At 49.0% G+C, this 15379-nt stretch overlaps 1 protein-coding gene across 1 annotated transcript; it reads right to left on the bottom strand.

The window, feature by feature from the left end:
• Window positions 1-7598: 7598 nt before the first annotated feature.
• Asf1 (histone chaperone asf1) lies at window positions 7599-15350 on the bottom strand. The gene is made up of 5 exons (XM_077694398.1): window positions 14868-15350; window positions 14395-14510; window positions 9262-9438; window positions 7866-8057; window positions 7599-7791 (listed from the first exon to the last, which is right to left on the bottom strand). The coding sequence occupies exons 1-5, from the start codon at window positions 14974-14976 to the stop codon at window positions 7777-7779; spliced, it is 609 nt and encodes a 202-aa protein (XP_077550524.1). The 5' UTR covers window positions 14977-15350; the 3' UTR covers window positions 7599-7776.
• Between the last annotated feature and the right edge of the window lie 29 nt (window positions 15351-15379).

The raw sequence follows: 15379 nt of genomic DNA, 5'->3' as shown, positions 1-15379 counted from the left end.
GTGTGAATATCGCTTCAGTACTGTGTGGGAATGTTGTATTATTAAATATACGATTGTTTCACTGCAACAGTTATGTAGCCCCTAATCATATTTTGAGAACTTCTAATTCAAAAAATCCTGGGATCCCTTCGAGTTTGTATTACCATGAGCCTACTGCGTATACTTCTCTTTGACAAATTGTTTCAATGTTTGATTGGAAGGCTGTATCGAGGGACACTGACAAGTCGCAAGACAAAGACTATCGTCATAAAAAAAAATAATAGCAACTGAACGATGATTGAGAAGGAAGTGAACAGACAGGAGTTGGCCACTAAAAGAAAGTGTTCAACATGACCATCATTTGTCGAAAATGGCACTGCAAATGACTTGAGGAGAAGGCAACGCCTGTCATGCTGGTCATGGTGCAGTGGCTAAGTTATGCTGCTGAGCCCAGGACTTTTAAGTTCTATCCCAGCCATGGCAGCCATTTCTCAAAGTTTTCATATGTACAGCACTGCACCCTCAACACACAAAAATTCAAGAAGAGACCGGTGCTGGGGCCCCCATATCCAGCGCTCGAGATCTGGGGGTCTCCCAGGATGGAGCCCTGCGCCTCGTAGGTGTTTTGTTCGGGCGTCTCTAAGACCAGGACAAGTCCACCGCAAAAGTTCAACATCAGCTTCTGATGCAGTAAGCACACAGAAAGGGCAAGTGTCTGCAAAAGCGCGTGCTAATGGGCAGGCCAAGCATGGGTAACTGCTGGGGACAACGCCACCCCAACCCCAAACCTCCGCAGCACGACCTTCACCCAATGGGCGAGCCCAGCAGCGAGGTCAGTTCCACGTGGTGGAAGCAAAGCACGCATGGCACGATGGAGGGTATCCTTTCCCATCAGCAGTTCTTCTATGGCAGATACTCGGAAGATATGGTAGTGGCCGTGGAAGGTCTTTGGGGCAGGCGCAATCAGCAGCTGTGTTGGCAGAAAGCATGTCCCGGCGAATTTACAAAATGCGGACAGGGCATGGATAAGTGTCCATAATCTCTTGAATGTGTGTAGTCAGGCTTGTACAAAGCGCAACGCGGCGCAAATCCCGAATCGCTGCCGTTGAGTCCGTGTAAAGTTCCAGCTTATCCCCAGTAGTCAAAGTCGATGCAAGCGACTGCTGACCATCCTGAATGGCAGTAAGTTCTGCTAGCAGGCTTGGGAGTGCACAGAGTGTCTCGCATGCGCAGCTTTGGTTTAGGGCAGGGTAAGAGGGACACGTCAAGGCCGTGGTGACGAAGCAGTCCTACACCCCGGCGTTGCACAAAATCCTGGACAACCAGCAGTTGCGTCCCAGGCACCCAGTCATGTTAGGAAGGGCAGCATCTGGAGGCTGGTGAAGGCCCGAGGTACTGACGTGGAGCCTTGTCAAAGGCCTGTTGTCAGTCACCTGATGGTACAGCTAGGGCGGCCTCATGGCGGAAAAGGCTGGCATCATATCCGCCGTCTGGCCCATGTACTCGGTGAGAGCTGCTGCCTCTGGATCCAGTCCACATTTCAGCAGGCGTGCGGAACGATACTGATGGATTAGTTCATCTAGCCTGCTTAGCTGGGCTTCTGCTTGGAGCTGTGGAATTGGTGTTAGGCGGGGGAGGCCAGTAATGGTGCGCATGGTGGTCTTGTTAATAGGGGGAGGCCAGTAATGGTGCGCATGGTGGCCTTGTTAATAGCCTCCAACCGGTCCCAGTCCCCTCGCGTCATGTGCTGGAACTGTGCCTGGTACACGAGCCTTGGCTGCAGGATGGAGCGCACTAGGAGACAAACAAACGCTCAGCAGGCCCCGCCAGACTTGAAAGATGCGGCGAACGAGGTGGAGCATTTGTCTGGCTTTCTGTTGAGCAGATCGGAGCCACTGAGCTGCTGACCCTGAAGCCGGTATCTCCAATCCTGGAAGCCGAAGGTGTCCGATGATGGGAGTAGCGGACCCATTCAGCTGCAGAGCGATCGGAGATAATGCACGGGAGCGACAGCCCCAAGCGCTAGCGACAGGAAGCGCAGCAGTTTTCTCTTGTGAGAGGGCGAAGCCCGCATACTCGCACCATTTGTGGCAGTCTGTTAAGGCTTGCTGGAGGCACTCTGCTTGTCGTGACAGGTCTGGATGAACTGTCCATACAGTAATGTCATCTCCGTACATGAGGAAATACAAGTGTTGGATAGTGCAAAGGTGCCAAGCTAGCGGCAACAAGACAATGTTAAGAAGTAGCGGAGACAGAACAGGCTTGTGGTACAGCGGCAACAAGACAATGTTAAGAAGTAGCGGAGACAGAACAGGCTTGTGGTACGCCATGTACTGGTGAAAATGAGCTAAACTTTCGCCATTGATGCGAAAGACCGGTATACGCCTCGAGCTTCGCGATCGCTGCGCCGCCTGCCGCCGCTTCTCCGCGGCGTTGACGGGATTTGCGCTGCGTGGCTGATCGGGGTTCGTGCAGGGTTTTGGTTGTTTCGCTTCTTTTCGCCTTTCCACGCCCTAAAAAAACTTGTTATGGTGACGTCTATAGGCAGAGTACGTTTAGGTCACTTAAAAAGCAGCTGCGTCTTCGTAGAGTACGCGATCGCCTGCAAGAGCTACCCGCGGACGCGGTTCTGCGCGCTTCGTCGCCTCTCTTCCGGGCGTCGGCGACGGCAGCAACATATCACCCCTGTCACCTCCAAAACATCAGCCGCAAATGAATTCTACTGTCGCCTCGTTGATACTGGCACAATGAGAGGTTGGCTTAATTTAGCAGCATGGACAACGAATGCGGCGTCGTTTCGAATATATACGTCGCCGAAAAATATCTTTCGGGGATGTGATTACCCAATCCGGGACAATATCTTATGCCTTTTATAAGAATATAAACCATGCGAAAAGGTTAAGTATATTCCAAGCCTGTGCGTCGTTAAATATGTGCCCACACACGCCACACAGCACCAAGGCAAGTTAATGAAACAACGGAAAAATAAATGCTGTGCAAGTGCGGAATTAAGAAACGTAATAGCTCTAACGTGCAGTGCAGCTTCTGACATGCTAAAGACATTTGTCGAAACCTAAGCCAGGTAGGTTCGCTAGACCAACTATACGCGAAATGAACTGCTATTTCGCGAGACATCGGTGGGGGAGGGGAGGGGGACGCTGGAGCGGAATCAAGCAACTACGTTTTAGTAATCACACACTCAAATCTCTAGTTCACTTTCCTTTTGTTTTTATACTGCAACGAACAGCTGATCGTACGGCGGACGCATTTTTGGAAGTATACGGGGTAGGCTGTTCAACAAGCTAGCGATGAAAGGTGTCGTTGGAAGAGTGTGGTATGTGACAAGGCCCTCTGATTTCAGTTTCTGCATTATTCTGCAGGTTCCCTGTGCCATGACGATATTTCAAAGAAGCATTTGTCGCGGACGCGGATTATATTCTAAGCCCGTCTTTACGCTGCTCGCAGAGGATATATGTAGCAGATGAATGTTTGCGGGCGCTCACCTCACGAGAAGACGACTCTGTCGTGTGCTGATCCCCGAGTATAATTATGCATTGTCCATCGTACTTTTGTTGAATATTCCCGAAATTAACACAGACTGGCTTGTAAATGGTGGTGATCAATATCTGAGGTATATTGGCAAACGTACCTGGCGTGCTGTCAGGTATGAGTGCTCCGCTGATTATGTAAGTGCACAAAACCGATTTAAATCGTAGTGTACAGCCGTAGAATGAACATCTGAGGAACCGGTGGTTACGGAGAAACTTCTCGTAAATTCAGGTCAGTGTAACTACAATCGGCTCCACCATACGCCGGTTTCGCGACGCTGGCCTGTGACACACCTGGCGCTTATACAGGCCGAATATACACCACACTAAGATCGCGTCAGAAACATTTAAACTCTCATAAACACACCCCATTTGCGAACAGAGTGACTGCTTTACATAAACATGGATTTCAAACACCCGCAAACGGTAAATCTCAGTCGTGAACGTGCCGCAAAAGCAGCGGCGGCACTGGGGAGCGGGACGCGAACTCCCGCGGCCGCTTTCGAAACGGGCCACTAGGGGGATTTCAGTGGCGCCCCTACAGGCCGCGCTCGAGGCGTATAGCGAAAAACCGGTGTTGAAGGAAGTGTCGGATAGTCAGACTTTGTCTGGGAGGCAAAGACAACGTAGGACCTGTAATATTGCAGCGTGACTAACGTCATATGCCTTGCATATGGTCCATAGCTAGTATGGTCCTCAAACAGCGAGAACGGCCTCCCGCAAAAACCATAAATGACAGGTATTCCAAGCCATCTTCAGTACCAAGATGAGGCCTGAATCCGATTTGCGCCGGGTGGTACCATTGAAATGTGTCAAGCCACCACTGAAGACGTGTGGTAAGCATCCACTCTAACAGCTTGTACAGCGTAGATGTCAAAGCTATTGTCCGCAAGTTGCGAAGTTCATGCGGTGGTTTTGCCGTTGGTGCAGCTGGTCTTCTGGCAATGTAATCCCCATTTAAATGCCACAGTTATTTAGACTGAAAAAATCATGCACTCTTCAGTCTAACGATGATGATGGTTGAACGCGAAGCTTTCTTGTGACGAATTCTTCGGCTGTCCGAGTTTGGACCAAGTTTCGATCATGTCGAAATAAAGCAGTCGTATAGACGACGGCTTCAGAAGAGGGACCCAGGTTTCATCCCAGCCACTGAAACGTTTTTTTCTTTCACTTCTCCCACTATCATTCATTATTGTCGTCAGAGAAAGTTGGCTTTCCTGCAGGGCATTTTTGCATTACATACACCATCAGTGCAAACACTTAAGTTTCGCTTTGAAGCACAGCCAGAATTACTTATCATCCCTGTCCAGACAACACATTGCTGGAAGCAGTCTGTTCAGTTTCAGTATCTATTGCGGATAGTTTCTGCATCAAGAAACCAGTGCGAGGTAAAGGTTTAGGACACCTCGGGCCAGAAGGCCGCACTTTTGCAAAGGGGGCACTCCGCATGAACCGCAGCGAATTTTTTTCCGTCTGGTAATGTCGGAATGCGGCTAGTCAGAATTGTTTCTGATCTCCCAAAAAATGTTTTAGTGGGGTGCTCCGTGCAAGTTTCGACAATGCCTGCTCACCCCTTAGAAATGGAACTGCTGTGTATAAGTCCTCAGTTTATCCTGAAAAAGGTGTAGCGACAGTGGCCACCACGAAAACGTTTAAGGCTGTTAGCATTTTTCTATTTTTGTGATAAACTGGATCAATGTGTGTTGCTTTGATCTCTCGTTTCCTGCTGGTTCACTCTTAACGAATGTTTGATTGCGGGGTTTAATGCGCCGACGCTATAGGGACCGGGCAGCTGGACGGGTGGCGCCACCACTCGGCGCTCCCCTCGTCAGTGGAATGAGCCGGTGCATTGGACTACACAGCCTCCCGTTTTTTGTCGTGTTTGCTTCGGTGCTTTGAATGTTTTGGTGGTGTTGTAAGCGTATATGTGCGGTGAAACAAAGTCTAGACAGATGTGTTGGGTTCTTAGATGCAGTAATGACTACGTAAACTTCTCGGACGCTTCTAAAGTTGGGTATCGGCTGCAATGGCATGAGCGCTTTTTGCAGCGATCTGCGCTTGGCTCCACCCGTTATGAGTACGAATAAAACTACTATTAGTAGTATTATTTTCTTCTTAAATGCATTAGCGGCTACGCAAACTTATTGGATGCTTGTAAGGTTGGGAATGGGCTACATTGACACGAGCGCTTTTTGCAGCGCTCTGCGCCTGGCTCCGCGCGATCTGAGTAGGAATAAAACTACCTATCAGAAATATTATTATTCATTTCTACCACTTTAAATTATCTTCACTGGTTTCAATGACTACGGTTTTCACGCCAGCCTTAGCGCTGGATAGAAAGGCACCTGCATACGAGATGGATTACCGTGTAGCCGTAGAAATGTTGCAGTAGTTTACACTTTTTCTAACCGTGAGCTTTGTGCCTTCAGTTTTGGTGAGCGACACTGTGAAAGCATGGGAGCCTGAAAGCCGAAGTGGAAATCCCACATTTGTGGTGGTCATTTTATCAAGAGCCAAAGTTATTCACCAACTCAACAGCCCAAGCTACAAACCATCCACCATCCCTCCTCCCCTTCCCATTTTACCACCTGCGTAGAATAAAGGCTGGCACCAATACTTAAAAAATGTGGCAGCGTTAACGTCAGCCGGTGTTTTTTAATGCTTAAGTATTATTTACAGAGTACCTAAAAAATCGTGTAATGTCTGGTGAAGACACCAAAAACGCGCGATTAGTTGCCTCAAATATGGGTGCATCAGCCCGAGTACTCCAGCACAAACACATTTCCGACACGCTGGACAAAGTTCACATTTGGAGAGGGGGGCATGGAAGTTCAAAATTAAACAGCAAAATCATTTAGCCCTCCGTCTAATGATTATGATGGCTGAACGCAAAGCTTTCTTCCTGCGAAATCGAATGGGAAATGGTCAAAGTCAAAGACGCTGCAATCAAAAGACCAAACTGCGTGCTGGTCAAATTCGACGCTCAACTAGTTAAAGTTTAAATCCAGAAGGCAACCAAGGAAGCCCATACGAGAAAGCTTTGCGATAAACCATCATCGTTGTTAGACGGAGGAGTGCATGATTTTTCAAGCGTAGGCGACAGCTTGTAAACCGACCGCAGCATTCAGTTGTGAAGCTGAGTACGGGTTTCGGGCACCCTCCTGCCTCGTGTCCTTGAGCCACGCAGGAATTGTTTTCTCAAAAACCATTTACAAACTAGCCAGCAACTATTGCAATTCTTGTAAAGCAATACTTCTCCACGACAAGCAATAACGTTCTACTATCATGCGGTATTTATTCTATCAACGATTCCGATTCCCGATGTAGTAAGAGTATTTCTGTGAAATTAAAAACGTTTCAGCCGTAGGTAATGAAGTCACGGAAGCGTCGTCCATAACAATTTCTGTTTTGAGGTAAATCTTAGAAGACACCCCCCAACTTTCGCTTGTGCACGACGTCGACGCCGTTTCATCATCAACTGCCCAAGGCCAGCGCCGCAGCATTCCTAGAACGGTTGCACACACCGGCTTTGTGGGAGCATTTAGCGGCAATATACTCCTCGATTCGCGAAACTGCATGCAGGCATGAAAAAATTGCATGAAGCAACGAACTTTCACTTCCAGCTTGACTTCCAACTTGGCGCATTGAGCGTCGTCTGCTATTTGTAAATACTGAGTATGGGCGTAAATCACACACATGGCATGCCTCGTAAGCGTCACATCCACGGTCAAGATTTACCGATCTGAAAAATGCACGTGGGTTTACGTACGCTTTGCAAGCCGCACTGCAGAAAAACGACAGAAAGCCATGCACAGTTACGCTGCGCTGACGGCCACCGGCATTCCACTGACGAGCGGTTCGCCACGGGCGGCGCTGTTCGCTGAAGCGACGGTGGCGCCATACAACGGCCGCCCGGTCCCTATTCAGGCGATGAGAAGGGCTCCGGATTAATTTTGACCACCTGGAGATCTTTAAGGTCCGCTGAAACCTCAAACACACGAGAGTTTTTGCTTTTCGCCTCCATCCCAAAACCTAGCGCTGTTCATCTGAAGACGCAAGAGGGACCACCACTAAAGAGGTATAAGATAAACCTTTATGAACGCAAATTGAACAGTTTCGTAAACACAAGAGAACGACACAGCGTGCCCCCGTCCCCGGGTGAGCACCCAGGAGAGAGAATGCAGTCTCCAGTTGCTTAAGAGGGTGTGGTGGAGTGGAAGAAGGCTTGCGTCTTCGGCAGGTGACGATGTCAGAGCTGGCCACCCTGCATGAATGATGAACAGTGAGGGTAACACAGGGCAGCCCAGGGGGGGGCATGGGCATTGGCTATCAGACGACCTCCATGCTGTGGTTGCTGTCGTTGGCGAGCACGGGGGCCTTGAGCAGGGGCCCCACGCTGTCCTCCGAGGCGGCCATCTGATTGGAGTCCGAGGGCTGCACAGGGGGGATGTTCTCCACGCCGGGGTTGTCGTCCCAGTCGATCTTGAACCGCGTCACCCGCGGGTTGGTGGCCAGGATGTTTCGCTGAAGCTGCACAAACAGCGAGCACCATCGTCAAGTCCAGACTAAAAACGTAGGCCATCATGTCGTATAGCTTTGCCTGTTGGGCTACTGCAGACTGGTCTAAAGCGTGAACCGCATGGCGCGTTTTTGCCCACGATTTGGAAGCGTTGGCGTTGCATGTGCATTATTTTGATGCCTGTGTCGACGAGTTAGTGCCTGCGGCGGCTTCTACTTTGGTCAGAAAATGACGCGCGTGTCAGTGAGAGGAGCTTGAAGACTTACGCCAATTGGGAGGCACGCTCGTCATGGCAGCAGTTTTGAAGCGCTCAGGACAGTGATGTTTAGGCTTACCAAGGCAGCAGACCTTTGACGGGCGCTTTCCCTAGAGGCGTGGATGATGCTGTATAGGGCCGCTTTTGTCCACATTATTAGCTCCCCTCCTGCACACGCAACTTTGTTCCTTGAGTGGCATTTTAATGAGCGGTTATAAAAGCAGTTGCCAGAGCTACTCGCACCACGCACTGTGCGGGTGGTTTTTGCAGCGGCGTCGACGCACCTGTGGTGTGTGTGGCGCATTTTCGCTTAGTGAAAACGCTCCATGCGGTTCACGCTTCCTTTTGGGGCCTAGAGCAGCAGTAGATCTTAGGCGGGTTAAAGAGGCAGTTTTATCGATATCGGCGCTACCATTACCCAGCTACAGGCACTCCTAAATGCACTCGTGATCAGTTCCCGCAGGCACCACCAAAGCTTTAAACACACAGCATCTCTTCACGGTTTAAGCCTCCTATGCTTCCGCATAAAAACTTCCTAGGACATAGACAACGCGCCACCACAGCAGTTAATTTGATCTTGAATTGACAGGTTGAACGTGTTTTGTTGCATGCAGCACATACAGCAGCATTGAGAGCAATCAAGAAAAGAACTGAACTGAAGTTATTTCACAGATGCACCGTTTGGTTCAAATCCATGTGACGTTGCCCCCTACAGCCAACACGAGTTGCTGCAGAGCTTTAGGATTCCATTCAGCACGGCATCGAAGCAGTGTCTGTGCCCTTCACCGCATGCTGCGAGAGTAGAGCTTTGAAACCAAGCGAAGACACTCAACAGACTGTTTGCAGCAATAAAAAGAATTCAAATGCATTCACTCTGCCACCCTGCAAGGGTTGATTTGATGGGCAGTCACTGTCAAAGAACTGATCCAGCTCGCTCCCGTGAGCGAGGGGAGGCCTACCCGATCAAACTGTGGAGTTGACGGCGGGTTCTCCTTGAGCTCTGGGTCTGTGTATTCGTTGTTGACGTAGTAACCGACCCGGATGAACTCTTTGCTGCGGTAGGAGCACGTCAGGAGCACCACGGTGACGCCGACGGCATCTTGCACGGGGATCTTGCTCGGGTCCGGAGGGTCAGCCTGCAATCAGAAGGGATTCACAAGGTCCTCGCTAATTTAGCTTTCATAAAGCACAATCCCATGCAATTCAAAAGCTTGCACTGTTGAGGGCTTCCAACGGGCGATGAAGACAAAGTGCCAGTTTGGTTCACCAAAGGGACTGCTTTGCCCCGCAGCATTAGGGTAAACAGACGAAGCAGTGGCAGCTCCCCAGCCACCTTTCCGGCTATGTCTCCACGACATCGCAGAAGGTTTGTGTGACTGGAGGCCGCCAATAAATGCGCCTCTGGTTCCACTTGGTCGCATCACTTGAATGCTAACGTGCGGTGGACACGCCCACAGCTGGGTTTTTTGTGCCAGCCCATATTCCGTCACTCCTGCCTATACCTGTGGCACAAAATTGGAAAGCTTATCAATATTTCTTGCATTTCTTTTGGCTGGAAGGGAGCTGAGCAAGTTAGCCGAGGTGTTGTTCTCTTTGTGTAAACGAAGTGGAGATTATAAACAAAACAAGCTCCCAGAATATGCTTGGTCATTAGGGAACAGTCGAAGGCAAAGAAATAGTTTGAAGCCTCCAAAAACCCGACGAGTGGCCTTGCTCTATGTTTACCTCAAAGCCCTCAAGCAGCTCAGGCGGGGCACCACATCGGGCTTGTCTCAGCCACACAAAAAGCTGTGTGGCCTAGATACTAGTGAATATTTGAAGCACTATGCAAGGTGTGACCAGGCACGAGGTGAAAGATTTGACAGTGCACCATCCTCACCCGCAACGTAATGCACGCCACATGTTTGGCACTGATTCGCCCCATCATCGACACTTCCTTTGTGCACCTGCTGCATGCAGCCAGACAGTCTTTGGGCGCTGCCGCAGCCTTTGCTTCAAAATAGCAAAGAACCAGACGCACTTGAAGCTTTCGTCACACGGCCTATTTTTGGGACCACAGTTGTAGGAAGCGTGAACCAGTCCCCATTTGCAAGCGAAAACAATGATGGCTACTCCTTACGAGGCATTTGCCAAGTTACGAATCGCGCAAACAACACACCACCCACACAAACAATCTTGCCAACACCATGCTGCAAACCACGTTTCGTGTCGAGAAACATGCTGTCCACCCAGCAACCATACAAATGGAGTTGGTGCCGTCGCCGCCGTGTGGTTGACGGGTCAGTGCATACACCCTATGTAGCTAGATTAGGGTGCCATGAATGCAAATGCATCACTCGTGGCAACAGCAGTTACTGGCACAATTGACTGAACCATGGCAACCAGCCATAAGCCACTGTGCCAGGCAGGGGTTTCCCCAGGCATCGAATCAAGGGGGGGTGTCTCAATGGCTCTGGGAAGGGGGGCGGTCATAAACTAGAAAAGCTGTTTTTTTATCCCACTAGTTAAATAATAGACGTCTGTTAACCAAACGCTCATCCCCGTGACGTACGTTTTTCATTTTCTATATATATATATATATATATATATATATATATATATATATATATATATATATGTATATATATATATACAGTCGAACACGGATATATCGAACTCCAAGGGGTTCGCGACATAGTTCGGTATATGAAAAATTCGACATACAAAATATGGGCTCTGAGACCTCACCTGTGGCGGACGACCCCTTACCGATCGGCGCATTCAAGAATGACAACTAAGTCCGCACTAACGACGTAACAGGATGCTTTATTTGCGTGAAAAGAAATTGCTGATCTTGGCCTGCTTCTTCGTCCTGTATATGTAATTAAAGACGCTGGTCTCCATCTTCTCGAGGATATCCAGGTCCGACAGCCCAGTTCCTTCCATGTCGCTGAAACTACGTCGAATGAAGCTGAACGCAGCCGCCAGTTCACCGGTGGAGTACGATCGTGTAGCCACATCCTCGTCCAGACGATCTTCGCCACTCGAGCTATCAGCCTGGGTTCCTGCAACCGCAGCTACGATATCCTCGTCACCGGCGCTCGGAACAGCCTAAACATTCCTGTCAGCGTTCACGAAGTTGCCGGCAGACACTCCGGCTGGAACAGCAGCCGGGAAAAGGGACGACAGCTCGCGAAACGTGTCGTCCATGCCCTCTTCGTCGTCGTCGCCGTCTTCGCAAGCTTCCGAAAATTCAGCCGTCACGAAGCCTGCCTTCCGGAAGCAGTTGGCCACGCTCTGATTTACGCTGTTCCAGGCACCCGTCATCATGTGTATGGCCCCCAGCTGGTCAACTTTAAGCTCGGTGCCCACGCGGAGGTTCATCAAAGCCTATCGAGGAGTCGCCTCCTGTACCCAACCTTGAACGACTTAGTCGAGCGGTCGAGCGGCTGCAGCCTGGCTGTTGTGTTCGGAGGCAGAAACTTGAGCTCGATGTTGTCGAGCTCGCAGGTGGTTTGGTTGGCCGAGCAGTCATCCATGAGAAAGTAAGCGTGACGCTCCGAGGCCCCGGCTTCTGTCCCTGTCGGGTTTCGGCGAAGGCACTAAGCCACCGCGGAAATCGGGGGTGCAGCGACCGCCGAAGAGCACTTTCCAGCTCGCGCGGCGTTCGATATACCCAATGTCGGGAAAAATACCGTTCGATATAAATGTACGAATTCCTATACTTTTACACAGAATTTTCAAGGGGATAATTCACGAGTTCGATATAGACAATAATTCGATATACCCGTGTTCGATATATCCGTGTTCGACTGTATATACACCTGAGAGGCGGTGCTATTCAATCTAAGAAAAAAACAAATTTAGAGAAATTCATTTTTTACCATGAAAGGTCCGTATTCAGTTTTTTTTAAAATTTCTCACCATTTTTCAACGTATAAGGACATTTTCGAACTTGTTACCAGGGCCAGTGACGAAATTTGAGTTCTTGAAACAATGTTTAGGTAATACACGAATTATGCAGCACTTATAAATCAGGCACCGATTGTACGCTCCCGATTTATTAAAACGCTAGGATTAGCTTCCCTAGCGTTTCGCCTCGCCAAATTGCCCATTTTAAATGTAAATGCTGAAAGAGCTTCTGCAAAGATTACGTTTGTAAACAAAGAACGGCATCGAATCAATGAAGAAAGTAAATTATATGTGTGTTTACTGCACTTAGTTAAGGTCAAAGGCGGCCTCAGTCGAAGTAATTTTGAGTGAGTGCTTGTCGATATATGCTTTGCTCGTACCTCCTCACGGGCTTGTTCTTGCTCTGTACCAGTGGCCTCTGACGAATCGATATGTTATTTATTTGCAGTTCTTATAATTAAACTTGCACACGTCTTACTTGACGCAGCGTGAAAGCAGCGCTAATCATCCAGGGTCCATAAAAACAAAAGCAATTGAAGACCGGGCACATGGTACTAGGCCAAATAAAGACGCTGAAAAAAAATCTTCGAATTTTTTCATTTTCGCTACTCCCTGGCTGGTAGCAATGTGCTCGCAGCGTGGTCAGCCTCAAACCACTTTGCCCCTTTCCTTTGAAAGCCTTTTTTGTGTGGACATACGAACTTGCCACGAGCTGTCTAAAAAAAGGAAATAAATACGTGCAACGCTAACAGCAAGCTCGGGGGACGCACTTTTGTTTATTTTGCCCGAGGCTACTGCCAAGAATAGCAGACGGGCAGCCGCGCATGCGCAGATCGATACTGGAAAAAGGTCCATACAAGGACTGACAAGAGTGAAATTTGGGGATTCAGGGGGGGTGTCCAGAAAAACTAGGGGGGGTCTACACACCCCCTAGGGGGGGTGTAGGGAAATCACTGGTGCCAGGAAATCACATGAGTAGTTTCACCTGCTTCCCCTAGGCGGCGGTACCTTCTTGGCCTGGTGATGTTAAAGAAGGGGCCTAAACTGAAGATGTACAGGACTTATGCACTTCATACTGGGAACACCGACTTTGCTCTGCCAAGGAGCCCATCTTTGGATATTACGTACTCCCTCCCAAGTAACATAACCAAAAGTGCTCAATCGCTTTCTAAAAAATGGTGCGAGCCATTTCTAAAAGTGGCTTCTGCAGCTGCATTCACCTGCCAGAGGTAGCCAAATCCAGAAAATTCAAAACGACGACTAACACGATGTTTTGTCTTTCGCCACTGTTTTAGTGAACTTCATCTTCAAAACTTTGGCACCAAGGGTGCATAACAAATCTTCTTATTTCGAAGTTCAGCTACGTTTCCGCGTCAACACTCTGGTTCTGAGAGTTTCATTGGTTTCATTTGGTGCTCATCACGTTCGAGGGTAGGCAGATTTAAGGTGTTCGTGAAGATTAAGGAGTTCTGCGGAATATCTTAAACCAAAATGACATTAGAGTGAATGGCATTAGATTTTTGCACGTAGCAGCGAATTAATGGCATTAAAAGTTAAGGCATTAAGCATTTAATGTCATTTTTCATGTACGTGTGGCACGGGTATTAGATTTTTGCGTGTAGCAGCAAATTAATGGCATTAAAACTTAAGGCATTAAGCACCTAATGTCATTTTTCGTGTACATGTAGAACGGCTATTATTTTGCCTTCCCAAACTGGCTGAAGCTTGAAACGTGTGGTTAAAGGCAGCACGCTTACTCTAGACATTCAAGGGAGAGTTTCTGTTGTTGGCCACAACTCCACAAACCAAGTCAGTTAACTGAGAAATTGGTCTTGGCTCACTCCAAGCTTGAGAAACAAGTAGAGATCCGCTTTTCTGTTCCAACAGTACCTTACTAATTGTCAGGTATATTAGAAGGGAAGATTATTTCTCAGACGCGGTTCCAAAGCCCCAACATGCTGGTTTAAAATCGTGTGCGCAAAAAAATAGGCCAAGAGTTTACTAGTAGGCTTCAAAACGGGGCCGAAAAGCTGCGTTCTGACAATGACAAATTGGCGTAACGATCGCGTCACTAATACTAGAATGGTTTGTTCGCGGCAGCGCTCAAGAAAACATCGTTCATTCGATGAACATCGGGATTAGCAAGGCCAGGTGGCCAACCAGGTGGTCAGAGCGCTACGCCGTCGTGACGGCAAACTCACCTGGAACACAAACATGTGTCTGCCCTCCGGTACGGGTCCAACGTAGACGGTGTCCAGTATCTGGTCGTAGTCCTCGCTCTCCGCCGAGCCGACGTAGATTATCTTCCACTCCAGGTCTGCGAACGAAGCACAACAAGCCCACGCTCAAAGATATGTTACAAAACAAAACGGGTGGAAAACTGGCCAAACGAAATTAGTGAGAGGGGGTCCAAAAAAACACCTTTCAACAGAAATTTGTAAAAGGTCTAGCGGTTAATTTTACCGCCTGGCCTTCCCTAACGCGCGCTAAAATTTCAAACGTCGCGTATTTTGCCTACATAACAAAAGCGGCCGCAGCGGTGGACACGCTAGGTGCGGGAAAGCGCGTAGCCTCATCAACAAGACCGGCTTGGGCAGGTCTGGACGCATTCAAAAATGAAGCAATTGTTCAGGGACCTCGTGCGATCTGAAGCACAGCTGTGTCCTACACTTACCTTCTTTGAGGTCTTCGATGCACTCGAAGGTTATTTCGAACTGGAAAGGGTTAAAGAACAGCGACGGGTTGTCCAGGACGACAACGTTGCAGACGTGGACCTTGGCCATTGTGGAAGAAGCAGACTAGACTGCACCGAGGTGGCAATTCAGGTGGTGCAGGCCGAAGCGTGTGGCAGCGGAGCGGTGGTAAAAGACGATATCGGGGCCAATAAACACCAGTTTTTGCAGTATCCTGGACAGACCTTTGAAGTATCACTGCCACCGGCACTCCGGCGCGTTGGCTTTCCTTTCAAAGCTTCGCGACAGCTCAGGCCCGCAGTTGCCTCACGCACTGACCCATGACTGCTACGAACAATCAGCGCAGTATTCAGACCACTGCTCGTCGCAAGATTGCAATTAACCTTTCGAATCGGCTGCCGTCACCCAGCGTAATGCGTTCTTACCGAAGACGTTTACTAAACATTTGGCGGGAACTGGCCAGCACCGCGGAAACACCCAACATATCAATTGT

This window comes from Haemaphysalis longicornis, unplaced genomic scaffold (genome assembly GCF_048455015.1).
Source record: "Haemaphysalis longicornis isolate Haplotype H1 unplaced genomic scaffold, Haemaphysalis longicornis Haplotype H1 scaffold_12, whole genome shotgun sequence".
NCBI classification, from domain to species: domain Eukaryota; kingdom Metazoa; phylum Arthropoda; class Arachnida; order Ixodida; family Ixodidae; genus Haemaphysalis; species Haemaphysalis longicornis.
The sequence above is the reverse complement of the archived record's forward strand: the minus strand, read 5'-3'. Positions and strand labels throughout refer to the sequence as shown.